Source organism: Notechis scutatus, chromosome 10 (genome assembly GCF_049901735.1).
Source record: "Notechis scutatus isolate UNSWTSFEM ecotype Mainland chromosome 10, rNotScu1.2, whole genome shotgun sequence".
In the NCBI taxonomy this organism is placed as follows: domain Eukaryota; kingdom Metazoa; phylum Chordata; class Lepidosauria; order Squamata; family Elapidae; genus Notechis; species Notechis scutatus.
Genome location: NC_142018.1, coordinates 4,106,449 through 4,134,252, shown reverse-complemented (window position 1 = coordinate 4,134,252; position 27,804 = coordinate 4,106,449). Strand labels below are relative to the sequence as shown.

The window sequence follows — 27,804 nt, the reverse complement described above, 5'->3', positions numbered from 1 at the left end:
CACGCCATTCAAGGAGGAAAGGAGGTGGCCACAACCGATAAGGAGTTCCATAAATGGGAGGTCCCACATTTGGTGCTGCCCCATCACAAGGGCAAAGCTACATCTTTTACGGTCTTTTACAAATGGGGTGTTGCCTTCTGCTAAAATTTAAACACATTAAAAAATCTGGTGCCAGATTGCTTTACTTTTCTTTCAAATGCTTTGCCTCTATGCATACTATGTAGAAGAGGGGTGGGCAACTATGGCCCCTTTACGATCTGTGGACCCCCCACTCCCAGAATTCCTGAGCCAGCTGTGCCAGTTGCTCTCCCCTGCCCCAGAAGGGGAAGCAAAAAAAAATATATATACTACTTCGAGGACCCTGAATAAGTTGAGAGTGCCTAAATGTGAAACTATTATGCTCCAGTGGGGGCTCTGATCAGATAACACATTAGACTCCAGTGATTCCCAAAACAACTGCAATGTTTTGCTTAACAACCATGGCAAAAAAGGTTGTAAAATCGGGTGTGATCACCAGAAATTATGGTCCCAACTGTAGCCATAAGTTGAGGGCTACTGGTATGAAAACTTAACTCTAAATTACGTTTACCAGCCTTTGGAAGGGATTGAGATTTAAATATGAGGGATTAAGACTTAAACGTGAGCCAGCAGTGCGTGGCAGCATCAAAAAAAGCTTATATAAACAGAAGCATAGGATCAAAAATCACATGAAGTATTAGTACTTTACAAAGCCTTAGTAAGTCCACACCTGGGATACTGCATCCAGTTAAGTATTGCTCAGTTAAATGGTAGCACTTCATGGTGTTATTAGTGCCATGTTATTGGCATTAGAAGTATTCATACTCCTGTTATAAAACCATGAGTTGAGAACTACTTGCATTTTAGTAATCCTCAACATTGGTTAACTTTGGTTATAACTGCATCACAGTTAATTATCTCTAGTTAAAGTCTACCACATCTAATCCTTCTTTAATTAGTGACTTTGTTTGCCTGATTGTATTTGCTTTGGAACCTTCATTACCTGAGGTTTGCCATCAAGATAATAACATTCCTGCAATTACAGAGTTAGACTACACCTGGAATACTGCATCCAGTTTTGGTCACCACATTAAAAAGATATTGAGACTTTGGAAAAGTTCAAGAAGAGCAACTAAGATGATTTAAGGCCTGGAGACTAAACTATATGAAGAACAGTTTCAGGATTTGGGTTTGGCTAGTCTAGAGAAAAGAAGGACTAAGGATGACATGAAGCAGTGTTCCATTATCTGAGGGGCTGCCCCAAAGAAGAGGGGGGGTCGGTGTCAATCTATTCTACAAAGCACCTGAAAGCAGGACAAGAAACAAAGGATGGAAACTAATCAAGGAGAGAAGCAACCAAGAATTAGGGAGAAATTTCTTAAGAGTGAGAACAATTAATCAGTGGAATGGCTTGCCTTCAGAAGTTGTAGGAGCTCCATCACTGGAGGCTTTTAAGAAGAGACTGGACAGCCACTTGTCTGAGATGGAATAGGTTCTCCTGCTTAAGCAATGGGTTGGATTAGAAGACCTCCAAGGTCCCTTCCAGTTCTATTCTGATCAAGATTCCAACCACATCCACAGCTTTGAACCTTTATTCTTTCCATCTCTGTCCCTGGACTTGCAAAAATGTTAAGTATTCTCCCACCCCCATTGAATGCGGCTGAGACAATCCTTGTCCGCTGGGATGAATTGAGGTCAATATAAAATTTGGCTAAATTGAACACAATCTGGGCAAACTATTCTTCCTCTGGTTTTGCAGGCAATCCGAAAGAAAACTAATCCCAGAATCTGCTGTCATCATATGGCCAATGAGGAGGATTCTCAGCCATGAAGTTGAGGGGGTGGGGTCATCTTGAACTCAAGATGGTTGCAATGGCAAAAGAAGGCAGAACCGACCTTCGAATGGCAATAGCCAAGGGGGCGGAAACTCTGCTGCTGCTCCCATCTTGCATCAAAGCTCAGCGGGTGGAAAAGAGACTTGGATCACCGTTCCCCTCTGCTCCAACTGACCAATAATGGAAACCAGCCTTCCAAGTGGAGCTGGGATCCAGTCTTCTGTAATTCGTAACTATCATAGCCATAGGCTCAATACAGGTGGAAAACCTTAGGCTATTAAATCATGGCTTAAATCATGGCTATTAAATCATGATTGCTACTGTGAGAAGCCTTCCAAAAAAAAAGAAAAGAAAAGCTAAAAGACATTAATGAGTGGAATCTAGAACAAGATATGGCCTAAAACAATTCAATATAGCTCTTTTCTCATGGTAATAATGAGGTATTTATAAGACATTGTGGAGTTCCTTTTTCTATCCGTTCAGGTGAGAATTTTTCATTGCTGATTGTTAAAAGCTCAAAGTGTGACAATTTATTCTCATTTCACTGACATTACTGAATGCTGCACAAACAATGACTTTTAATCCAAGAATAATTCTAAGGCAGCTCCCTCTGGGTAGATGAGGCATGCTATTAAAATAATCAGGCCTTCTGTTCCATGCAAGGAACCGTGGAAAATATTGGTTTGCTCTTGAAAAAGCTACTATCAGAAAGAATAATTTCAACAGGACACCCATTTCTATTCAAAAAGCAATTCGTCATTTATTCCAGTAATAATTATCTACACACATTAAACATGAATTATGTTAAGACTTCATAATAGACATCTTATATACAATACTTTTACTGGGGTGACTTCTGGATTTTTTTTTAAATTGCTGCTTGGAAATTGGTTATTTGCTCTGCCCAAGTTATATTTACACTAGTGAAGGGAATTAAAGGTCTAAATAAAATGTAAAACATCTGAATTTCAAAAATAATTTCTGTTAGTTCAATTAACAAGAAAAGCCATGTGAATCTGCAGAGAAATATGAAATTGTACGCACAGCCAATGAGCTGCCTCTCTGCACTGTTTCCTGCTAATTCCATCTTGTTCTTTGTTCATTGAAATCTGTTCAGAAATTGTAAAATGGAACCTGCTAAGGCACGACACCAGGGTTTCTCAACCTCTGCACCATTTGGGGGATGGGGGTGGACTTCAACTCCCAGAATCCCCCAGCCAGCTATGGTTGAGGCTGAGAAAAGCTGCACTCCATAACTAAGATGTGGTAAGAAATTGTGAGCAATTATTAAACGAATGGTTTCAACTTAGCACATAGAAACATGAGAAATGCTCCAGTGCTGTGCAATGCCCAACATTTTCCATAGGATAGTATCAAGGAAAGACTTCAGGATCAGACATTCTTTTCTAATTCGTTTGCCAGTAAAAAACACATTCGCTTGAATGTAGGGTCTTCTTTACGGCTCTAAGATAACATTGACAACTATATACTTTCAATTAAAAAAACGTTGATAACTGAGTGAGAAATCCTTCTTCCAATATAGTCCATGCTTCCTTGAATTTCCTTTCAATGGGCTCAACAGTTTTATTTGGAGATTAGTTTAAAAAATTGCAACTTTATTGACTTGGTTGGTCTGTAGCAAAGCGTCCAGCCACTGACTCAAGGCCACAAGAAAACTGAATAGTCAGTGGCAGTTATCAATGTCTCTTTAGAGCGTCATCATGTTTTATAAAATACAATCAGTGCATTCTTAGCATGAAGCCATTTTGCAACATGCAATTACCGTACCAAAAGATCATATACTAGAAAAAAAATCAATTTGTTGTCTTACTATCAGAAAGTCTAGACCAGAAGCTACTGTGCCAAAATACATTCTGATATGTTGTAAATGAAACATTATGCTAACAAAATCTATCAAATGCACATATATTAAAAAAAAAAAACATATAAAGACTGTCAGAAAGACTCCTGTTTCTAAGATTTCTTTACTTTCTGTTGGGTTCTGCAGCCCATTGGATTAGACAAAGGACCAAAAAATGTCTTGGGATGCGAGTCTTTCAAAGTCGTGAGTCTTTAAAGTAGCCACATCATCCCAGGACAAGATGCAGCTTCTTTAAAGAGCTGTACAGATGGGAGATATAAAGCCCCCCACATGTTCCAACCCCCTCTTTTCTGCTTGAATTTAAAGCAATTTGAGTACCCTAAATGTTTGCCTTTTTCCTTTAAATGCCGATCAAAATAAAGTTATTCCTTTCTCTTAGGTTAATAATTCAAATACTAAGATTTCTTTCCTCTCTCTCCCCTATATGTTCTCCTAAATTTTGTTTTTCAAGTTGAGGTAATTAAAACGTATGGATCCTTAGGATCAGGAGAATGGCATACAGGAAAAAAAAATATTTTGTTTTAATTTCCAACAAATGCTTAAATCCAGACTTTAGAGCAGGTGCCCATTTCCAAAAGAAGGGCCCTTCTTCTTTTCCACTCCGCCCTGGACCTTCCCTGTAGGAATCTGCAAAGGGAATGAAAAACCAGTAGACGGCAACAAATGTGCTTGCCCCAAAAATTCAGAATCAACTTGGTATGTGGAGTCAGTCTTAATTCAGGGCAGAAAAGGGCCACATGCATTGCATGTTAGCTCTAGAACTGTAGATATTGGTGTGTAACTGCCGCTTCCAGCCATCTTAAACTTGCCAAGGTTGAGAAATATTGCCCTACAGTAATAAAATGTGACTTTATTTCACACCGTAGTCTATCTAAGAGAGAGGGGGAAAAAAAGGCTTTGAAGTAGATTTCCCTCCTCATTTCAGAAGGGACATAATATGAGACCCTGAAAAACAACTGAAAATTAGGAATGATTAGTCTAAAAGGAAAAATTGGTCCCCTTTAGCGTTTTACAGAAAACTTTGTTTCCACAAAGACAAAACCTAAGAACGCCACAGTATTGCTTGCTTGCTTTTTCACTAGAACAGTGTTTCTCAACCTCCGCAACATTAAGATGGGTGGACTACAACTCCCACAATTCTCCAGCCAGCAAACCGGGGAATGAAAGTCCACATATCTTAAAGCTGCCAAGATAAAGAAATACTCCCCCTGGTGCAGCGTTTCTCAACATTGGCAACTTTAAGACAGATAGACTTCAACCCCTAGAATTCCCCAGGCTTGCTGGAAGACCACCTGCCTTAAAGTCGCAAAGGTTGAGAAACTCTGCCCTGCAGTGATGCCACTTTGTTGAAAAGGTGCTCTGGATATAAAACTGCTGAAATAAGGGGAGGTTGGCTGGCCTTAAAATTGCTAGGATCATCGCAGGGATGGGATTCAGCCAGTTTGCACTGGTTCAGGCAAATCAGATGTTAATTTTACGTCTGCTTCGGTGAACCAGTACTTCTGATGACCGGTTGGCCCCGCCCCACCCCATCCCACCCAGGAGTCCCCGCACGGCCTGTTTTGGATCCCAGGTAAGTGCAGGGGGCGTGTGGAGCCCGGGGAGGTGGAAAACAGGCCTCCCAGAGGCTCGTGGAGAGTGAAAACGGGCCTATTTCCGGCCTTCAGAGCACCTCTGGAGCCCGGGAATAAGAGGCCCTCTACAGCCCGTTTTCGCTCCCAGGATGGTGCAGGACTAGGCCACGCCCACCATGGCCACGCCCACCCAACAACCAGGCAGAGAACCGGTTGTTAAATTATTTGGAGCCCAGCACTGGATCATTGTACCACATTTTGCAAGGAACTAATCGCAGTTCAAATTGACTTAGTCCCGCCCTCCAACGTCTGCATGGAGGAGATCAGTAGCTTGACATAGATGATGTACTGGTTGTAGTTCTGGTGAAAAGTATTTATTTAAATGATCATTGAGCACACCTGACGGGTTACAAATCACGGCGCTATGGAGCCCCATGTACGCAGACACTACATGCGTGCAGGATCTTTGTACCTTTCACTGGAACAATGGCCACAAGGAGGACAGCCACCTCATGAAGCTTGGGTGGAAGATGCATCGACACTCCAGGGAGGCACAGATGGTGCCTGGAGGTATATACCAGTCTCTTAAGACAGACAAGCACTTTCATTTTGGGAATAAAAAGCAAGCAAACACTGAAAGCAGGATAAATTATATCGACAATTCTTGGAATTCAATAATGACTGTTTTTTCCCCCCTCTGCTCCTTTCTTTCCCCCATGGCCCTATAGGAAGGAAGGAAGGGAGGAAGGAAGGAAGGAAGGAAGGAAGGAAGGAAGGAAGGAAGGAAGGAAGGAAGGAAGGAAGGAAGGAAGGAAGGAAGGAAGGAAGACAACCTTGTTTTTAGCAGCACAACTTTTTCCATTAATGGCATCAAAGAGCAACTTATCCAGTTGAAGAATGAATCCACTTTGACCTATTACCACATATTAAAGGGTTTTGTTTTGCAGGGCACAGCAAAAGTTACTCATCTTTGTATCGAAGTGCCTAATGGATAGTTATTTTTAATCAAGGTCAACTCACATTACTTTTCCAAACAATAGATTTCCTTCATCAATACTTATTGACATAACTGGGCATAGTGGATAGTGCCTGAAGAATGAAGACACTCTGTGTCTTGCTACAGAAAAGCAACTTATTGGCAAGACAATAATTCTAACACTATTTGTATTGAATTATCATTAGAATTTAATAGAAACATTTCCTTGTGCCGTTCTGGGAAGATTACAGAACTGAGATGAACCAGCTGTTAATACTCTGCTTTGAAAGACGCACCGATCATTTTGAGACGCTCTCGTTTGTTCTTAACACTGAAAATTTAGTCCTTGCAGAAATATGTACTTCTTTTGGGGGAAACCAGTAAATATTGAGGCAAAAATGTCTTTGCATTGAACTGCAAACCCGATGCCTCCTTTATAAAAGGATACAAACTCTATCAAATGCAACAACTAAAGAATATTAATGGCATCCTTTCCGCCCCCCCCCATGAATATTCGTACTTGATTTAATTGGTTTCTCTTAAAATCAATATATTAAAAACCACCTTTAACTCTGCAGTAGTGAGGAACAGCGTTAGAATATGCAACATCTTAACAGTGAATGCCAGATAATTCATAGTCATAGCCATTTCTGCCATGTTACAAACAATTCCAGGAGGATTTGCACCTTGTCTGAGATTATTATTACCAAATGTTAAGTGTTAATAATGGGGCAGTACAGGTCAGTTTCAACCAATCCTCACTGACTAGCAGGTCTAAAATCCTTTGGCCACCAAAATCCGGTCTTCACGGAGAGAAGCCCACTAAATTCAACCCTGAGCTTGGCTGAATGCAGCTTCAGGGCACACTTTCCTTGGCATCAGCTGGGGGTGGATTTAGACTCGGGCTCAGCAGGAGCAGTTCCCGCAGCCTTTCACACTGTTGATGATTTCTTCTTGCAGTTTCTTCCTTTCCTCCTCTTTGGACATGTGATGGTTTCTCTCCTCCCACCTCTCACTGGTGCTTCGGTTCAGCATCCGGCTGCTCTGAGTGTGCCACATCTCGTAGTAGAGGCTGTTGGGGCTGGTAAGCAGGTCAATATGCTTGCCACGCTCCGCAACTTTGCCCTGTTTTAAAAGAAATCAGAAGTCCATGATTACACGGCACGGCTTCTCTGGAACGAGGAGAGGCCCCACCTGTCTTAGGAGAACCTACTGGAACAGCGTGGGTTCAAATAGGAAAGGAGCAGCCCCTTAAGCAACAGCAACAGCCCTTGGACTTGTATACCGCTTCCCAGGGCTTTCCAGCCCTCTCCAAGCGGTTTACAGAGTCAGCCTCTTGCCCCCAACAATCTGGGCCCTCATTTTACTGACCTTGAAATGGACGGAAGGTTGAGTCAACCTTGAGCCAGTCAGGATCGAACTGCTGGCAATGAACAGTGAGTTAGCCTGCAATATGGCATTCTGACCACTGCGCCACCACAATGTGGCCTTAGATTGAGCATCATGGCGAAAACATCGGTGGATTTCCAGCTAGAGGGCTGCACACTTCTACAAATGTATGAACCCTTCTATCCAAACCCTTATACCCTTATATCTCTCACTCATACCGGTAATAAGCCAATCATAGTTTACAGGTAGTCCTTGACTTATAACAGTTTGTTTAGTGATTGTTCAAAGTTACAATGGCACGGAAAAAAGTTACTTATGACTGTTTTTCACACTTATGACCATTGCAGCATCCCTGTGGTCACGTCGTCAAAATTTGGATGCGTGGCAACTGACTCATATTTATGACGGTTGCTCTGTCCCAGGGTCACGTGATCAACTTTTGGGACCTTCTGACAAGCACAGGCAACGAGGAAGCCGGATTCCCTTAACAACTGTGTGACTAACTTAACAAACGTGGCAAGAAAAATGTCGTAAAATGGGGCAAAACACAACTGTAATCATAAGTTGAGGACTACCTGTATTTCAATACTTGTTACTCTAGAATAGGGCAAGAACCATCCCCCCCGCTCAATCTTTCTCAAAATCTTACAGTCATAGAAGCTAGGGAGTGTTTGGATTAACATTTGCTTCCTTTTGTTATTGTGGGATGTATGTTAGGGTGTTTTGTAAAAAAATAAATAAATGCTCATTTTCTGCGAGGGACAAAATTTGGGGAAGGCCGGTTCCTTGGGTTGGATCTTGCCTACTACAACCTGCGTGTGTTTCCCAAGGCGTCAGGCTACATTTCCAACTACCTACTAAGCATCTCTTTTCATTGCAGATGATACAACAGGGGTGGGATTCATCTCCGGGGAGGGGGGTGGTGAATCTGCCTACCGTGATGAGGTGGACCGGTTGCTTTCGTGGTGTGGAGACAACCACTTGGTCCTCAACACCAATAAGACCAAGGAGCTTACAGTGGACTATAGAAGGAACAGACCAGACATCCAGCCCTTGCTTATCAATGGAGACTGAGGGGAGCAAGTGGCCGGTTTTAAGTTTCTGGGTGTTGCCCTAAAAGAGGACCTGACCTGGGGTGCCCACATTGCAGCTCTGGTCAAAAGGGCCCAGCAGAGATTATACTAGCTGAGACTTCTCAGGAAGCAACAACTGAATGAAAAACTGCTGGTGACCTTCTACCGCTGCACCATAGAGAGCTTTTTAACATACTGCATACCTGTGTATGGTTTGCCAATTGCACAGGGGCAGATAGGACAGCGCTCCAGAGGGTGAACGTCATTGCCCAGAGGATCCTGGGTTGCCCTTTGGAAGAGCTTTGTAGTTCCTGCTGCCTTAGGAAAGTTCAAAACATCCTCAAAGATCGATCTCATCCTGGGCACCCTTTTTTTTTTTTGAACTATTACCATCTGGCAGACGGTACAGGACAATAAAAAACAAGGACAAATAGGCTGAAAAACAGCTTCTATCCCAGGGCAGTAGCTCTTTTGAATTATGCTGTATTGGTGTTGGTGCGGCGTTGCAAGTTTTCGGTTCAATGTGTGGAGGGTGAAGGATGTGTGTTTGTGTTTATTTTCATGCTCATGATGTGCACTGAAGATGGTGTTTGATTTCGTTGTACGAGGTGCAATGACAATAAACGTAAACTCTTTTCGGTAGATTTGAGGGATTCAGCAACGTCTATCCAAAATCTGTGCTGGAGCATAACCGGGGGGGGGGAGAGAAGGAACTGGAAGGTTTGCTGTTAAGAGAGTAGATGGCTATCAGATCCTCTTTCCAGAATGTTTCCTTTCAATGGCTCTTCTCTTACAATCCATGAACATTGTCCCTATTCAGCCGGAGTTCAGCTTGTGTGTAACAGCCAAGATTATGGGAGGGGTGTTGGTGAGTCTTTCCAGTTCTTGTTGTTCTTTTTTTATGAGGATATGAGAGGAGCCCCTGGCTTTCACCCTTTCCTCTTGGTCCATGGACTTTCCATGCAGCATAGCTGTGAGAAGAAAGGGTGTGGACCACCTAGCAGAGAACTAAACGGTTGGAGACTGAAGGTCACACCGTTCTAATTTTGCTCCAGGAAATTCATCTGTTAAAAACAGGCAACCCCTCCCCAAACGAAAGAGCCCCAAACTTGGGAAAGAGACTCCTTCCCTCACTGTACCTAGCCCGTTCCTTCATGGAGGCCTGATCTCAGAACACCCAGTGGTTACAGGTTGCCCAAGAAAAATGAGAAGTGGGTGGGAATGGCCTGGGATCTTTTGACCTCCCACATAAAAACTGAGCTATGAAGCAGTAAAAATGGTCCTGGTCACGGATAAAACTGCTTTTTGGAAGGGTACCAAAGCAGAGGAACAGACCAATCAACTCGTTCAGGGCAGGATCAAGGAAGCAAGAAGTACCTCAATCTCATAAGGCATATTAAGTATAAATAAACGGAGAATACAGAAGGTATCTCCGAAACTCATTGACGGGGGGTTTCTCAGAATGCTCCCCAGTTCTGAGGTTGCCTGGACTAACAGCCATATTCTTCTCTCTTGGTTGCTTATGGATAGATTTCCATCTGTTAATCTCCCAGCCTCTCTACATTCTCTCCCATAAGGCTGACCCATCTGAATTGTTGGCTTTTTGTTTCTTTTTTCAAATTTTCTGCACTCCCTTTTCAAAATGGCTGAGTGGTGCGCAATCTACCAGAAGGGTAAGCTCTAAAACAACCTTCAGAGGAAGTGATCTAAAGCAGGGGTCTCCAACCTTGGCAACTTTAAGCCTGGAGGACTTCAACTCCCAGAATGCCCCAGCCAGCAAAGCTGGCTGGGGTATTCTGGGAGTTGAAGTCCTCCAGGCTTAAAGTTGCCAAGGTTGGAGACCCCTGATCTAAAGGGATTTACCAAAGCAGGGGGAAATAATGCGGTGACCGCATAGATGTGTATTAAGTCTGTCTCCGAAAGCAACAGACGATTGCCTCAAAATGACAGGTTTCTATTAGAGGAAGGAGATGCGGATATTCCAAAAACCTTTGAAAACTTTGGGGAAGAATTTCTATATCTCTGCCTTTTCCAATGTCTGGAGGTTACAGTGACATCAGAAGCAACAGTTTTGATTTAAACTTCTGATTTATAATTGAAGCTTGCAGCTTCACAACATCTGTGGGGTGAACACAGTGCTAAATCAACGGGACTCTTATCCACATTATCTCTTTTGCTTTCAATCATTTTTTTTTTCAAAAAAAACCCATCAAGCTCACAATAGGTCAGTCTTAATTTACAATTCATTGGTTAAAAAAAAGAAGCCTGATGCGTTTGAAGCAGACAGCATGCATTCCCAGCAGTTTTAGAGGAATAGAAAGCTTCTTATATAGCAATGAAACTGAATAGATTGTCTTCACTGTGTGTGTATTTTATATAAATCAACTACTGATTCAGAGTTTTATTGTACCCAAAACTACAAATATTTATGCTGAACTGGGAAGAGATCATAGAAGAGGTCGTTCAGCCTTTTCACCTTACCTCCTAATTTATTTTAATATTTTCTTCCTGTCTTTCTTTAGCTGGGCTGATGCACAACAGTTTGAGCTATCTGTTTTCTAAGAAACCAGCATTTATGAGACAGCTGGGAGCCAGGCATGCATGAAGCCAACTCACTGAGCTCATCACAGCCTTTCTACTCTATAAGAGTTCACAAAGGCAAGATATTTAAGGGGGCCTAAGCATTCTCCGGCATTTCATTATTACTAATGAGCCAGCTCAATTGGGCCTTTTAAAAAGTCCAGTAACAATGATATAATGGCCCTATTAGGCCAATACCTTACAATAGTTAAATTTCTTTCATATAATGGTCACGTGAAATGCAAATATGAAATCATGGAGGTAGCCAGAGGAAGAATGTTTGGGAAGGATGGCCAGAGGCAGCTTCATCCAAGGTATTTTTTTAAGACAAATGCTTTGAGCCCCTAATGCATCTTATTTATTGCTTGTTTTCTTCTCCTCAAAGTAATACAATGCTCAGTTTGTGTTTAACTTATTTAGAGGAGCATAATGGGACAACTTGCCACCGCCAACTCACCATGGGACATCCTGCCGCAGGGCAATTCAACAATTCAAATTAATTAATTAAAATAATTTTAAAAAATAATTTTAATTTTTGTCATTCAGATTTCATTTTATCCATTTATTTTGCATCCTTTCTTTAATGATTCTGTTCCACCATTTCCTCAATGTTAGTGGAACTCTTGTCCTGCAGCGAGTCGGCCATGGCGAGTTGGCCCCCAACAATCTGGCCTTGAGGCTGAGTCAACTTTCAGCCCCCTCAGAATCGAACTTCAAGTTGTGGGCAGAGTTAGCCTGCAATGCTGCACTCTAACTAGTGTGCCATCGCAGATCCTTTCATATACATAACATGTAAAAGGAGATGACAAGCGAATCCACAATTACGCTTTGCTGGAAGTTATTCACTTAGCACATAGAATTAGCTATTAGTTATTAGTAACACACTTGCAAATACCTTGCAGGTAATAAAAGTCTGTTCATTTCACAATAGATAAGAAACATAATGATCAGGAAGTGGTAATAAAATAAGTAAACCCAAACCAAGGAGTTTATTCATTATTAAAAGAAAACTCAAAAAGAAGAATGTGGCCAACCCGCTTGATGGTTTCGGAGCCAGGAGGAAGGGGACAATCCCATTATTAAAAGGGACATTTCTGAATCTACTGTCCCACAAAGACAGTAGGGACTGAGTAGTTCTAGAGGAAAGTATGTTCTTCCATATGGGATGCTGTTAAAACAGTAATGGGTGGTTCCTGTCTAGATTCAGCCTTTAAGAATTGAACTTTTCAGGAACGGCAACAAAATCATTTTGATAGCCTTCATGGAGACTAGAAAATCTGGTGAAAGACCAGATGGTAGCAGCTTCCCTCAAACAGCCTTCAACTGGCACTAGAGGAAGATATCAGGAAACATCTATGGAGATTCTCAGTCATCCAGGTCATAGTTGTCCCAAAGATGCTTTTTCAGAACTGAAGAAGCTTCTTGGTTGAGAAGCGAAACGTCTTCAAGGAAAAACAAAGTCCAATTGCCTTTTGAAAAAGCAACTTTGGGGCATCAGTAAATACATCAAGCACCAAGCACCTGGGAAGGATAGCAATTGGAACCTAAGTCCTGATTTACGACTAGTTGTTTAATGACCGACCGTTCAAAGCTGCAAGGGCCCTGGAAAGAGTGATTCGTGGCCTGTAAAGCATGTCCAGCCATTGCAAAATGCCCCTCCCCCTCCCCAAGTCATGTGTGAAGGCTCAACATTTACAAGCAGCCGCCAAGCGCATCATCATCCTAGGTTCTCTTTTTACAATCTTCTCTGCCGGCTTCCCAGAAAGTCAACGGGGAAGCTGGTGAGGGAAGGTGGCAAGTGGAGGGGATGGAGAGGAGCTGAAAACTTTCAGAGGGCTGTAGAAATGCTTGAGAAGGGCTGCCTGCTGAAATTCTTCCAGCAGGCAGCTCTTGGGGATCAAAAGGGCCACAGCTGTCAGTGGCTTTCGGCCTCGTGGAACTGAAATCCTTCAACTGGTGGCTTTTCTCTCCATCTGCTTAAGGTACTGGGAGATCACTTGATGATTGCAAGAGAGTGTTGCTGGGATTGTGATCCGTGAGCTGAACGGTCACGTGGGCAGCTTGTTTAGCAACTGCTTTGCTCAACCAACCAAGATTCTGGTCCCAATTGTGGTCGTAAGTTGGCTTGGCGTGGTTTTTAAAGTTTACCATCTTCCTCTTTTAAGGACAACCATCACAATACAATTTCCAGCTTTTTTTTCCCTTACTCGGACCCAAAGTCACACTTAGTGCCCCTTTCTAATTTACTAAGGTTGCTAAAATGGCAAAGTGAGAGAGACAGAAATATTGGGATACTGGGGTTTTTTTTGCAAAAAAGAAAAAAGAAAGAAAGACTCTGCTTGCTTAGATTTTTTTTAAAGCCTGCATTTAGGCGTATCCAGCATGAATGTGCACACACCAATACAAAGGAGCAACTATCACATACTGACAGTGACAGTCGGGGGCTTTGGACTTCCAAGGCTTCATCAAGGGTAGGGTGACAGGCCAGAGAAGAGCAGGACAATTTGGTGGATATAACTGATCTTTAGTTTTGGGTTTGTTTGGTTTGATCACTTTTGGTAATAATGCACCGTAATTCTGCATTATAAGCATGTTAAAGAAACAATGCAGATCAATTGCGGCGTATAAGAGACCTATTTTTGCCCTGCCAGCCTTCTCCCAGCTCCCAAGGAAGCGAGGCTCGCACGCCCGGGCTCCGCTGAGGTATCCGGCTGGGGCTGTCAGGAGTTGTTACCGCTGGCGCGGCTCACGCGCTCCAGTCCGCGTTGCCTCGGGAAGGAAAGGCAAAACCAGGAGCCGCTGCTGCCATTGCAAAGCGCGCCGCGGCTCTTCCTTTTGCCTTTCCCTTCCCGAGGCAACGCGGGACTGGAGCCGCGTGGAGCCATGCCAGCGGTAACAACTCCTGACAGCCCCAGCGGGATACCTCAGCGGAGCCCGGGCGGCGAGCCTCGCTTCCTTGGGAGCTGGGAGAAGGCTGGCTGCTCCTTTCGGCTTCACGGATTCGCTTCCACGGTAGACAAAAGTGCCTCAAAAAAAAAAAAAGTGCAAAAGTGGAAGGCGTGCGGAAGAGGGGCGAGTATATAACAAACTATATTTTGAGTGGAAATGTTGGGGGTCGTCTTATACGCCGGGTCGTCTTATACGCCGCATATACGGTAGATTAACGGAGCAGAGTCTTAAATCCATCAGGGCATTAAAGCTATGCCAAAGGGAACCTGTTACATCGCAATGGCTCCATGGAAGACAATCTGACCCTCTCGTCCCTAAGCATCTTTTCTCATTATTTAAAGCTCATTGCCACCTTGGTTTCCAGGGAGATCAGGGCAAAGAAGCAAACGGGGGTTATAATTCAAGGATAGGTGACACCTGACTCGGAATGCCCTTCAACCAGGGACAGATTCTTTTACAACACAACCCCAACTGACATCAGTGGATACTGTTTTAGAGGTAAATAAAAATCATATTACTCTCCAGTATGTTTTAATGTCCTCTGGATTTACTGGTTTTAACAGACAACAGATCATCAGAGTTGGAAGGGACCTTGTAGGTCATCTAGTCCAACCCCCTGCCCAAGCGGGAGACCCTACACCATTTCTGACAAATGGCAGTCCAATCTCTTCTTGAAAGTCTCAAGTGATGGCGCTCCTACAACTTCCATTGGTTGGTTGTTCTCACTGTCAGAAAGTTTCTCCTTATTTCCAGGTTAAATCTCCCCTTGTTCAGTTTCCATCCATTATTCCTTGTCAGGCCTATAGGCGCTTTAAAAAATAGCTTGACCCCTTCCTCCTCCCTGTGGCAGCCCCTCAAATATTGGAAGACCTCTATCATGTCTCCCCTGGTCCTTCTCTTTACTAGACTAGCCAAGCCCAGTTCCTGCAACCGTTCGTTGTATGTTTTAGCCTCTAGTCCCCTAATCATCTTGGTTTTGTTTCTTAGCTGCTGATAATTACTTGGACACTGTTGGATTGTGTTTAATTAAGCATTCCAGTGTTTTTCAAACTTGGCAACTTTGGGATAGGTGGATTTCAATTCCCAGAATTCTCCAGCCAGCACGTCATGGCTAGCTGGGGTATTCTGGGACTTGGTCCACATGCCTTCATGATGCCAAGATACTGAAGGATACTAAACTCTGCTATTTTGTTTCTTGCAGGAAATGCTCAGAAGAAAGCACAGCTAAAGGTTTCCCCCCACCCACCCCAGCCAACTACACCCTTTTCCAAGGATACCCCACTCTAATCTTCCTTCTGAGGCTTTTTACTTACCGTTTTCTCCTGGCTGTGTGATCAGATAGCACTCTATGGTCACTGAATATGCTCAAGTCCCCCGTTATTTGTGTAAATCTTGAATTGCTACACATGGATTGTATTGTTTTCCCATACGACGATTGGTACTCTAATTTTGTTACTGGCTGTAAGTCACCAGTGGCATTTGAACCCATCTCAGGTCCACTAAACTTTACTGTGCTAGAAGGGGGGTGTCCCCCCATTATTTCCCCTCATAATGTGAAAGTGGGGATAGGACAAATATATATTAATGAAACATTCTAGAGATGGCCAATACCAACACAGATTGCCAAACCTATTGTTTAATAGGAAGCACCTAAGCCCTAATAAATGTTCATGGAAGCAGGATATAACTATCTACTTTTTCTTTCTTTTTAAAGGAAACTCAAGGGACGTATGTGTAATATGTACTCCAGATATATTCTTGGAACAATAAAATTACCATCAGATTCACATTAGGGGATCTAGCCTAATAAAAATACAAAATCATTAGAATTTGAAAAAGAGGTATTATGCTCGTACCATTGCTGAACCCCCAGGGAAACTAATTAATGACAATCCACTTCAAACCCCAACATGTTGTTCCCTCGATCCATCTGTCTTTCTTTGTCACACACTCCACATACAAATATGCATCCACACATTCAGGGCGTTTCAGTATTTCAAGTCGAAAGCTTTTTAGGGAACAGTGGCACCGGGAAATGGCGTGGCCCCAAATGACATTTGCAAGTCTGCCAAGGTTCCTTCCCTTTGGGAAGCTGGGTCTCACCTGATCCAGGACGATTATTTCATCAGCATCAACCACTGTTGACAACCTGTGTGCAATGAAGACGGATGTTCTGTGCCTTACAATGTCTCTCATGGCATTCAAGATGTTCTGAAAGATTAAAGATAGGTGGCAGGAGGGGGACAACTCATCTTAAAATAGATTAGCAAATGAGAATGATTTAATCATACATAGAAACAAGCTGCCAGGCATTCCAATGTCATCAACAAAGAAAAAAGTCACAATCTGATGCACAGGTAGTCCTCAACTTACGACTGTTCGCTTGGTAACAATTCAAAGCCACTACCAATTTCCGCAGACCTATTTATGACTCGTGTTTGAAATTGCAATGTCCGTACTCTCCCCACATGGTCACATAATTGCATTTCAGGCACCTGGCTCACCTTTACGACTGCAGTGTCCTGCAGTCACATCTCTGTGATTTGCAATGGGGGTTTTCTTTGGTGGGGGGCAGAAGGGGGCTGTTTCCAGTGTTTACTTTTGGTTTGCAGCAAAATAAAAAACTCACTGGGGAAAATGGATTCAGTTAAGGACAGCATCATTTAAGAACTGCCAGAAAAAAATGGCAAAAAATTGGGTCCATGATGTCTTGACTGGACTTGTGACCGCACCGACTTAGGTCCATAATTCTAGGCTCCACTATGATTGTAAGTCAAGGACTACCTATATTTCATTTAATGTACATGCTATGAAAACTACGAAAACCACAAAAAGATTCCTTCATTGCAAAGTCTAGACATGCCAGGGATAAAATGAGAGGAAACTTTGGTTGCTAAACAGGAGAAACATGCCTGCTCCAGCAGGGGTGGTTTTTTTTTTTTTTGGCTTCCTTTATAATATAGGAAGGCAACAGACAAATTCTGCTTTTCCATAAATACCCTTTTGATTGCTTGTTGTACACTTTGGGGGGAAAGGAGTCACATTTTACTAGCTGCTTTTAAAGTGCAGCTGTGTTGTGTAAACATTCGACTTCATTTGACAACCTCATAATAAATACAGCAAAATGAACGGCAACAAACAAGTAGAATAAACAAGCTCACTAAAAATTCTTATCATGACCAGTGAACGGAATCCAAGGAGATTTTTCTTGACAGGTGCATCTGCCTCCTTCTATTCTTTAGAAATGAACTATGCATCAGTCATCCACAGTCAGAGGTCCTGGTATGTCAAGTAACCTAACACAAGTAACCTAACCTAACCTAACCTAATGTCAAGTAACCTAACACAAGCAGACACAGTGAGCTTTTGCTTCGGACAGGACAAGTTAGGGAAGTGGCCAGGGGTGCAAGTGTCCATGTATAATATTATGAAGCTGCCACTGTGATGTCACAGCACCTGCTTTACAAAACCCTGATGCTTTACAACCCTACCTGCGAATATAATTTGGTGTCAAATGAAAGCATTATCCACAGTCAACTCTGCATCCCAAGAAAGATGCACCCACAATTAGGATTCCATGGCTCACGTGCCATAATCATTGAGAGGGCCAATTTTTATGAATATTAAGTGGCAACCAGCTGCTTTCCTTCAAATTAAAACCTCACCTCTTAGAGTGAGCAGGTCAAGCAATTCCAACTGATCTACTTAATACTTTCCTGCTATAATTTATTCGGAATGGCGTTCATTTCTCCATCCAATTCTAGGAAAGCCGGTTCTCCCACTGTTTCACATTTGATCTTGGGAGCCTGGGATAGCAAAATGTAGAAACTGGAATAAAGATGTGGTGGTGATGGTGGTGGGGAAGATAACCTACCTCTTCTGTAATGGAATCTAAGGATGATGTGGCTTCGTCATAGAGAATAATGGGAGGATTCTTCAGGATGGCTCTGGCTATTGCAATCCTCTGCTTTTCGCCTCCTAAAAAAAGAAAGACACGTGCACATAAAGTCAGTGAAAGCTATTTTTTGCTTGGAAGGCCATTCTGAAAGGAAGGACACCAGAGAGCCATTGTGGCAGAGTAAGCCCTATACCAGGGGTGTCCAACCTTGGCAACTTTAAGACTTGTGGACTTCAACTCCCAGAATTCCTCAGCCAGCAAAGCTGGCTGAGGAATTCTGGGAGTTGAAGTCCACAAGTCTTAAAGTTGCCAAGGTTGGACACCCCTGCCCTATACCATTTCAGACAAATGGCTGTCCTTAAAATCCTCCAGTGTTGGAGCACCCCCAACTTTTGGAGGCAAGATGTTCCACTGATTAATTGTTCTCACTCTCAGGACATTCTCCTTAGTTCTGGTTCTTGGTTCTGCAATGTTCTTAAGTGTGAAAAACAATCATAGCCTCACTTTTTTCAGTACCATTGTAACTTCGAACAGTCACTAAATGAAGTGCTATAAGTTGAGGACTATCTGTAACCCAGGCTGACACTTTGTTCTATCCCTCCTCCCCACAAGGGTTTCGGTGTCTTCGCATGTTGTCCACTGTTAAGGACACACTTTGCTTCCCATTCTCTAAGGCCACAATTAGGGCTATTTTTCAAGGCCACCACATTGCCACATTATTACTTGGAGACTTACGGCCCTGTCTTTAAAAATCTGAAGTCCATTTCTGATTTGGGTGGCCCTGAAAGTAATGAATGGTTATATACGCGTCTGCTTTCTTGTGCTACATGTCAAAGATCTGACAAGCTTCCATTTTAATGTTTTCATGTTCTTGGTGATGTGCCCTTCTAACTAACATGGCCTTGTTTTAGCAAGCCACTTTAGGAGGATAATAATCTCATTTCACTTTAAGCCTTAAGTGGCTGTCCTGAAGCTGAGCAATAAACAGATATTGAACTATTCACCCAAGATGTGATTTCTGCTTCTCACTTCCTTTATAAAATGCCTACCCTGAAGTGTACTGCATTTGCTATGGCTGGTATTTATAAAAGTAATGGTTCCATAATGCAAGGTTTTTTTCTCGGGTCCTTCTCCAAACCCATTTCAAAGACCACCCATGACAATCTCAGGATAAATGTGAGAAGGAGCTCTTCAACCTGTTACTGAAACAGTCTGGTTCTTAGAACAGTGTGGGAAGAGAACCATCTCAGATCCAATAGAATTACAACGTCCTTCCGTTTAAGATACAACATGAACTCTGTGCACACAGCCACAGCTGCTTATACTCTGTAAAATCACCATGAACCTGTGGCGTCTAGCATGCACACTTGCATCCAAGGATTTTATTTGTCTGTCTGTCTTGGATCCCAAACAGTTTGAAAGAGGGGTCAAAGAGGCCATCTACATTAAAGAATGAACAGCCCTCTCTCAACAGAGGGGGAGGGATGTGACACTACCTCCTGTTTACAACACAGTCCTTTCAGCAGTTCCAAGAAGGTTGCACACCCATCTGCACCATTTAGGTGACCCTGAAACCTCAATGACTCTCAGAAAGAGTGCTAATGACCAGATGACTGGAAGGAATATAAATCCTTCCATCCTCCACCATTCAGTCAGAACTGAAAAAGCGTATGAGATGAGAAGTGAAACGTCTTCAAAGAAAAACAAAGTCCAGTTGCCTTTTGAAAAAGTACTTTTGGGACAACCATGACTTGGATGACTGAGAATCTCCATAGACATCTCATGTGGCCGCCCACTTCCTCTCAGGGGCTGTAGGAGGCCTACAAATTATCTCCTGTTAGTAATATTAAATATATTTTCCATAACTTTATTTATTTTGTCTCCCGTCTTTATTAATTTTAACTAATAACTCAAGGTGGCGAGCATATCCAACAAGCCTTCCTCCTCCTAGTTTCTCCACAACAACCCTGTGAGGTGAGATGGGCTGAGAGAGAGATGGTCGGCCCAAAGTCACCCAGCTGGTATTCATGGCTAAGGACGGACTAGAACTACCCGCCACCCATTTTCTAGCCAGATGCCTTAACCAGACTAGACCAAAGTCAAGAAAAACCAGGTTTAAATATAAAAAAAAGTCATTTAGAACATTTCTTGACAATGCATTTCCAGCAACATGATAAAATAAAGGGAGAGGAGTTTAGCATCTGCAATGTTCACAATGGTTATTGCATATACTTGGGGGGGAGAGGTTTCATTTCTGTAGCAGTGACCTTCCTGCAAACCTTCTCAATAAGTCAATGCTATAATTAAAAGTATAGCATTTGATTAAAAAATAAATGGCCATTTCTTAAACTAAGTTACTGTGTGGCTGCAGTTTCCAAATTGGAAATTAAAAGTCCAGCAAGATGTCAGCTGACACAAGAAACGAGAAAGACATTTACCCTAATAAATACTGAGTTTATATAAACAATGTGCTATATAAATCATGAACAAATAAACACTCCTCTCTTGTTCCTTAGGTTTAAGGTTTATAAAAGCACCAGAAACAACTCTGAAGAGAGATTTTCAATGGAGATCACTATCACGGATTTAACTATCCTGAAAGACTCTGGCACGCAACCCTTGGCCCAGTACCAGGAAATCTCCCAGGCCACTGTAAGATAAACTGCTGAGCAGAAACTGGGTTTTCTGACTGTAGCATCAGGGAAAGAGGGGACAGTGGCTCATTTGGGGGACAAGATTCCCCACCTCTCATCCAAAGCTCCCTTGAGTAATGAGCTACCCAAACAGGGCCAGGATCGGTAGGAATTACAGATTGCAAAATCCCGAGGGAGATTTTTAGGAGTGCAATATGTTTCAAAATGTAATACGGGTACTCCTCAACATTAAACAACGGTTTGTTTAGTGACAAAGTTACAATGGCACTGAAAAAAGTGACTTGTGAGCTATTTTTATGCTTATTGTCAACTCACAAAATATTTCTATTGTCTTTTTAGAGTTGCCAACAGAAAGGGAAGGGGGAGCAGTGCGGTAGCTTGGAAACCGAAAGTGCATTCCATAAATAGTTTTCAAAGATAATAACTAGGTGACTGAAGTTTCTGCCACCCAAAATTCTAACTGGAGAACATGGTTGATGACTCTGGGCTATGGATGTGTTCCATCGGATTATGTGCCTCAGAGTCGGCTACACCCAGGCAGTGCCGGACATTTTAACTCCCAATAAATCCTTCTGAAGTTTTGGAAGTTTGGCTCGAGACTCATGATTTAATTGGGGTAACTGCCGGAATCCTGACACTTATGACCATTCAGTATCCCCAGGGTCACGTGATTTACAATCAGATGCTTGACATAACCGCGTTGCTAATTTAACAAGTGCAGTGATTCACTTAACATATGTGGCAAGAAAAGTCGTAAAATGGGGCAAAACTCACTTAACAAATTTCTTGCTTAGCAACATAAATTCTGGGCTCCGTTGTGGTCGCAAATCGAGGACTATCTGCAGTTTCCATTTCATCAGAGGCTGCATATTAGTGGACATTGCCACCCACTTTACAGGTAAGAACCAATCATGGGAATATTAAGTTTATTCCACGAAATATGCAGCATTTGATTCCTGTTTCTTCTATTGTTATATCTGTGCTGGGTGGTATGGAATCTGAACAGAATGTTCAGTAGCTGGCATTGGACGGGGGTTCATTTATTTACTAGATATTTATCCTGCCTTTATTACTTCATATGTAACTCGAGGTGGCAAATATGCCTAATACTCCTTCCTTGTCCTATTTCCCCCACAATGACAACCCTGTGAGGTGGACTGGGCTGAGACACAAAGATTGGCCCGAAGTCATCCAGTTGGCTTTCATATTTAAGGTGGAACTATAACTCACTTGTCTCCTGGTTTTAGCCTAGTACCTTAGCTGATAGATCAAACTGGCCCTCAAGGTACAACACAGTTAGTTCAGCTCCAAATTTGTCTGTGCTGATACTCCGTGCTGATACAGCTACATATCCTCCCAATGAACAATAAACCTTTCTGTTTGCGTTTTCCTCCAACCCATCATTTCATACTTTGATTTAGGGTGAAGCAAATTAGACACACAAATGAAGACAGATATATGTGTCCCAGGATAATGTTGTAGGATCCAATCTAGGTTGGTTACCGGAACCGAAGGTTTAGTTTTCCAAGCCTTCAAGATTCCTGCTGGAGCCCATCCTCATCTCACCAGAATGTGTGCTTTGGGCTATTGTGTGAGTTGTATTTATGCCTGGTTGTGTGTGGCTTTTCGGTTGTTGATTGGGGTGTTGATGGCTGATTATTAAGTCATTGGCTTTTGTTTCCTTGTGCTGGCAAGTCCTTGGCTCACAGAATAACCCAAAGCAAACATTCTGGTGATTGAGAAGTTCCCTGAGGATGGACTTGGAAGACTAAACCACTGGTGCTGGGGACCGACCCAGATTGGACCTGGCAAATTAGATATAATTCTAATAGCATTAAAGCATCTTCTTAAACAGTGATTTTTCCCTTCTTTCGCTCATATATTGAGGCTGTAGTGTCAAACAATCTTAGAATGTATTATCCCTTAACAAAAATATGTTTCTCTACAATATGACACATGAATGCTTCTTTCATATCATTTAAGAATCTCACAAGGAAAATTAAACAGGATTATCGTAAGTGTTCTCTATCACCACTGCATCATTCCCCTCAGCTAAATGTTGCCATTAAATAGTCAGTTAAGAGAGACACGTCAACCTTTAAACAATTTGGACAGCTCCCATTTTTGATTCGTATCAGATATGCCGTGGGAAACCTTTACAAACTTCCTTGTACACAGATGGACAGACAAGAAGTTGCACTCAACCCCCCGGCAACCGAGAGGCAGTGAGTCATTTTTTTTTTCTTTCTGGCAAGGGGAATAAAGGGGCAAAGAAAGATGAATGGTACCCATTTTAGCCACTTAACCCAGGCAAAACAAGCCTCTCTGTCATTTTGGATTGAGAGGAAAGCGGAAGATTTAAGGCACAATCATCTTACCCCTCAAGTCCCCCCACCAAAGAGAGTCACCCAACTGTAACTGACAGCTTTCTGGTCTACTGTATTCACAGCTATGATCAGACCATGTTTGGATGTTATCCGATGACATTGTGATGCGTCTATGAAGATTCTCAGTCATCCAGGTCATCGTTTCAAAAATAAAAAACCATTTTTGATATTGTGATGAGTCCCTATGGCCTTGGAGATATAATAACGATGAGGAGGATGAAGAAGAAGATGCAATTGCTGGCTGCACGACAGCTTTGTGTATTCCTCCATCTTTAAATCTGTGCAGCTACCACTAATTGTCTCCCTCTAATCAAATACTGATTTGGCCACCATCCTGGGGAGGAGGGTGTGAAGAGCCCACCAACCCTCGGTTCCTGACAATAAAGCTGCCTGAGCTGCTTCCAGAGAGGCATAGGACCAGCTGCTGGATGGCCATTTAATATTAAACTTGGCATTTATCTGTCTGCTGAGAAAGGTCAGGTTAGGAAGGCATGCGCTGAGCATCAAGCCCGAGGCAAGACAGGAAAAGGGAGGCGCAGAGACCAGCAGAGCCCATGGATTTCCTTACCTGACAGCTTCAGGCCTCGCTCGCCCACTTGGGTGTTGTAGCCATTGGGCATTCTGAGGATGGCATCGTGGATGCCTGCCAGCTTTGCCACCGCGTAGATGTCTTCCGCGGAGGCGTTGATATTGCCGTACTGGAGGTTGTAGAAGATGGTGTTGTGGAAGAGAACAGCGTCCTATGACAACGGGCACACAAAACAACGTTTCTTAAATACAGGCAGTCCTCAACTTGCAACAGTTCACTTAGTGACTCTTCAAAGTTACAATGGTACAATGGCCTGAAAAAGGGACTTATGACTGTTTTCCACTCTTACGACCGTTTACCCTAGGGTCACATGACCAAAACTCAAAACGGTTGGCAACTGACTTGTATTTACGATGGTTGCGGTGTCTTGGGGTCATGGGATCACCTTCTGACAAGCAGAGTCAATGGGGAAGCCAGATCCATTTAACAACCGTGTTACTCACTTAACAATTTCAGTGATTCACTTAACAACTGTGGCATGGAAAGGATGTAAAGTGGGGCAAAACTCTCTTAACGAATGTTTCATTTAGCAACAGAAATGTTGGGTTCAGATGTGGTTGTAAGTCGAGACGCTGACTGGCAATGCAAAGGGCCTTTACAAAGTCAGCAGAGAGCTGGCTAGAATTTTCCATCAAGGCACAGAGCTCCTGGGATACTTGAAGAGCGGGCAAAGCTGCTGCTGCTGCTGTTGTGAAGGTCATTCTAATCCAAGCTAGAGAGGTCGAGAGGAAGAACGGCCACCATCATTTCAACAACAATAGGATCAACATCACTTACAAAACAGCCCGGAAAGGGGACGTGGCAGGACAAGCCTCGCGAGGACCTACATAAACTCCCACAGGCTCTTCAATGGCATCTTGCCAAAAATAGCAAAGGGAGTTTAAGGACCAGCAAAACAAACCTGGTATCAACTCATAAAATATTTCTATGGTCTTTTTAGAGTTGCCATCAGAAAGGGAGGGGGCAGCAGTGCAGCAGCTTGCAAACAGAAACTGCATTCCATAAATAGTTTTCAAAGATAGTAACTAGGTGACCGAAGTTTCTGCCGTGCAAAATTCTAACTGGAGAGCCTGATTGATGACTCTGGGCTATGGAGGTGTCCCATTGGAGAATATGAATTATGATACACCCAGGGGGTGCGGGGAAACCAGGGTCAAGGGTGACAATGAATGATGCGTCTCAGAGTCGGCTACACCCAGGCAGTGCCAGCAAGTTCACTCCCAATAAATCCTTTTGAAGTTTTGGAAGCTTGGCTCAAGATTCATGATTTAAATGGGGGTTAACTGCCGGAATCCTGACACCTGGAGGGCAGGAGGCCTTTACCTCCTTTATAGAATGATCTGGAACACGTTAACAGATTTAACAGATAATCAGAGTTGGAAGGGACCTTGTAGGTCATCTAGTCCCAAGCGGGAGACCCTACACCATTTCTGACAAATGGCAGTCCAATCTCTTCTTGAAAGTCTCAAGTGATGGTGCTCCCACAAAAGTTAAAAGTGAGGAAACATTTCCAAGGTAGTGACATGTCAAGAATCACCTAGCTTGAGCATTATTAAGATATCACTGCTTCTCTGGAGCAGCGTTTCTCAACTGTGGCAACTTAAAAGTGGACTTCAACTCCCAGAATTCCGCAGCCAGTGGATTCCATGGGGATTATTTTGCTTCAGCTCCAGAAGCAATAAAAGACTTAACAGGAAATCTTTTTGATGTTTTCAGCTTTTGTGACTAGTTTCCGAAGGACATCGGTTCAGTCTTTTATTCTGGGGGATTTTAACCATCAGATAAAAACTGTTTTATTCACACACGCTGGGCCTGCTGACCTGATCCGTTTTTTCTTCTTCTTCTTCTTCTATTGCTTTCTTTATTTGGCTTCATTGCTTCAGTTTCCCCATTATTACATCAGTCTCTGGGCCTGGTGCATTAGAATGACTTTCAAGTTAAGAAAAAAAAAAAAACCACATACCTGTGGCACAACTCCTAAAGCCTTCCGCAGGCTTTCCAAGCTGACATTTTGTATATTCTTGCCAGCGACATAAATCTCTCCCTTCTGAGGCTCATAGAAACGAAATAATAATCTCATAATTGTGCTTTTCCTTTAAAAAAAAAAAAAAACCGAGACTCAGGGTTAGAACATTTTTTGCCCCTTTTCAAAAAAACCCAGGTCTTTATCACCGTTAAAAGAAAAAAAAAGAAAAAAGAAATCAATCAATGATGCAGAATTTTGTGCATCCATGTACCCACCCTGACCCACTGCCTCCTACAATGGCCACTTTTCTTCCTGCAGGGACTTCAAAAGACACGCCACTGAGGACTTTCTGCCCCTCAAGGTATTCAAAATGCACGTTATCAAAGGCGATGGTAGCAGTCTGTGAGGTGATCTGCAGGGGCGGAGCCAGCTCTTTATCCTATTAAAAGAAGAGTCCCGCTTTACACACTGCCCGGAAGGTATTTTAAAAAGCTTAACAAGCTAAACAATAGATCTAATTGAAAATGAGGCACAAGAAAAGGCCTGAAAGAGGCTAAAAGTAATAATAATAATAATAAAAAAACCTAGCAGTTTCAGCCACAGGTAAATTTCTTTCTTTCTCTCTCTCCTCTTCTTTCAAGTTTAATAATTTTATTTTATTTTTTGCCAGAATGGTCTAGCTCCAAGCAGTCTTTCGCACAATCAATTCTGCATCATTAATTAAAATGACAGAATAAAATTTCAATGCACAGGGCGCACTTATATAAAATGCAGAGATTACACATGCCCCCTTGGCTTCTCCCCTCCCTCAAAAGCTCTTTCAGAAATGCAATATTAAAATGAAGGATCTTCAGTAACATCGCCATTAAAAACGAATCTGGATTCATTTTAAACTAGTGTACAAGACAAACGTTTAAGGAAGATTTCATAGGCAATACTCACTTTGATTTTAGTGTCTATGTTAAGTAGCGTAAACAATAAGTTCATGTCTATGAGTGCCTGCCTCGTCTCTCTATATACCGTCCCCAGGAAGTTAAGGGGTAAGGAAATCTGGAACAGCAATCCGTTCACCATGACCAGATCACCAACAGTTAAATTACCTTTGTGACAAAGAAAAGGTAGAGGAGCAATAAGGCAGTTTACAGCTATGTAGCTTAATTTTTCAAAATAAGTTGCAGCAAGCTTATTTTTTCCAAAGCACCAAAAGACAAGACAAGAAACTAAGCAAAGGAGAGAAGCAATCTAGAACTAAGGAGAAATTTCCTAGTGGTGAGAGCAATCAACCAATGGAACAGCTTGCCTTCAGAGGTTGCGGGAGCTCCATCACTGGTGGCTTTTAAAAAGAGACTGAAATGGGTATACAGTAGGGTCTCCTGCTTGAGCAGGGGTTGGACTAGAAGATCTCCATGCTCCCTTCCAGCTCTATTATTCTATGTTCTATGTTCAAAACTATTTGTCAACTCATAAAACATTTTGTATACACGTTTTATAGTTGACAACAGAAAGAAGGGGGAAGGGAAGTTTCAAAGAACAGGCAGCAGTGTGGAATCGAAAGTACATTCCATTCATATTTTCTTCAAAGACTGATTAGATGACTGAAGCTTCTTCTGGGCAAAAATCTAATTGGACAACATGATTGATAACTCTTGGCTATGGACGTGTTTCGTTGGATGATACACCCAGAGGGGGGGGGGGGGAGAAGCAGGATCAAGGGTGACAGTGAATTACGTGTCTCAGAGTTGGCTACGCCCAGGTAAATGCCGAATGTAAAATGTTACCTTCAAATAAATCTTTTTTAGTTTTGGGAGTGTGGCTCGAGGCTCATGATTTAATTGGAGTGACTGCCGGAATCCTGGCACTATTATTAACCCAACTCAAATTTATATTCAGCACAGATTCATATTAATGCTGAAATCAGCTGACAGCCACGTGTTTCAAAACTTAGCAGAAAAAGGGGAGCACTAGGGTGCAACCCCTTGCTGCAAAACCCACAGCTTCCCTTGCCCTTGGCGGTGGCAGCTGGTGTGGCTGGGG

The 27,804-nt window shown here is 42.6% G+C and overlaps 1 protein-coding gene across 3 annotated transcripts in view; it reads right to left on the bottom strand.

The window, feature by feature from the left end:
* Nucleotides 1-3,782: 3,782 nt before the first annotated feature.
* ABCB7 (ATP binding cassette subfamily B member 7) overlaps nucleotides 3,783-27,804 on the bottom strand; it is a 76,863-nt gene continuing 52,841 nt past the window's right edge. For 2 of the 3 annotated variants that reach the window (XM_087971975.1, XM_087971976.1), the window contains 7 exons: nucleotides 26,713-26,870; nucleotides 26,046-26,209; nucleotides 25,768-25,897; nucleotides 23,784-23,955; nucleotides 18,151-18,254; nucleotides 16,380-16,487; nucleotides 3,783-7,410 (listed from right to left, as the gene is read on the bottom strand). In XM_087971975.1, coding sequence (XP_087828101.1) covers nucleotides 7,192-7,410; nucleotides 16,380-16,487; nucleotides 18,151-18,254; nucleotides 23,784-23,955; nucleotides 25,768-25,897; nucleotides 26,046-26,209; nucleotides 26,713-26,870 — 1,055 coding nt within the window. In that variant the 3' untranslated portion in view covers nucleotides 3,783-7,191. The remainder of the gene's footprint in view (nucleotides 7,411-16,379; nucleotides 16,488-18,150; nucleotides 18,255-23,783; nucleotides 23,956-25,767; nucleotides 25,898-26,045; nucleotides 26,210-26,712; nucleotides 26,871-27,804) is intronic. The other variant, XR_015750700.1, reaches the window with a different exon arrangement.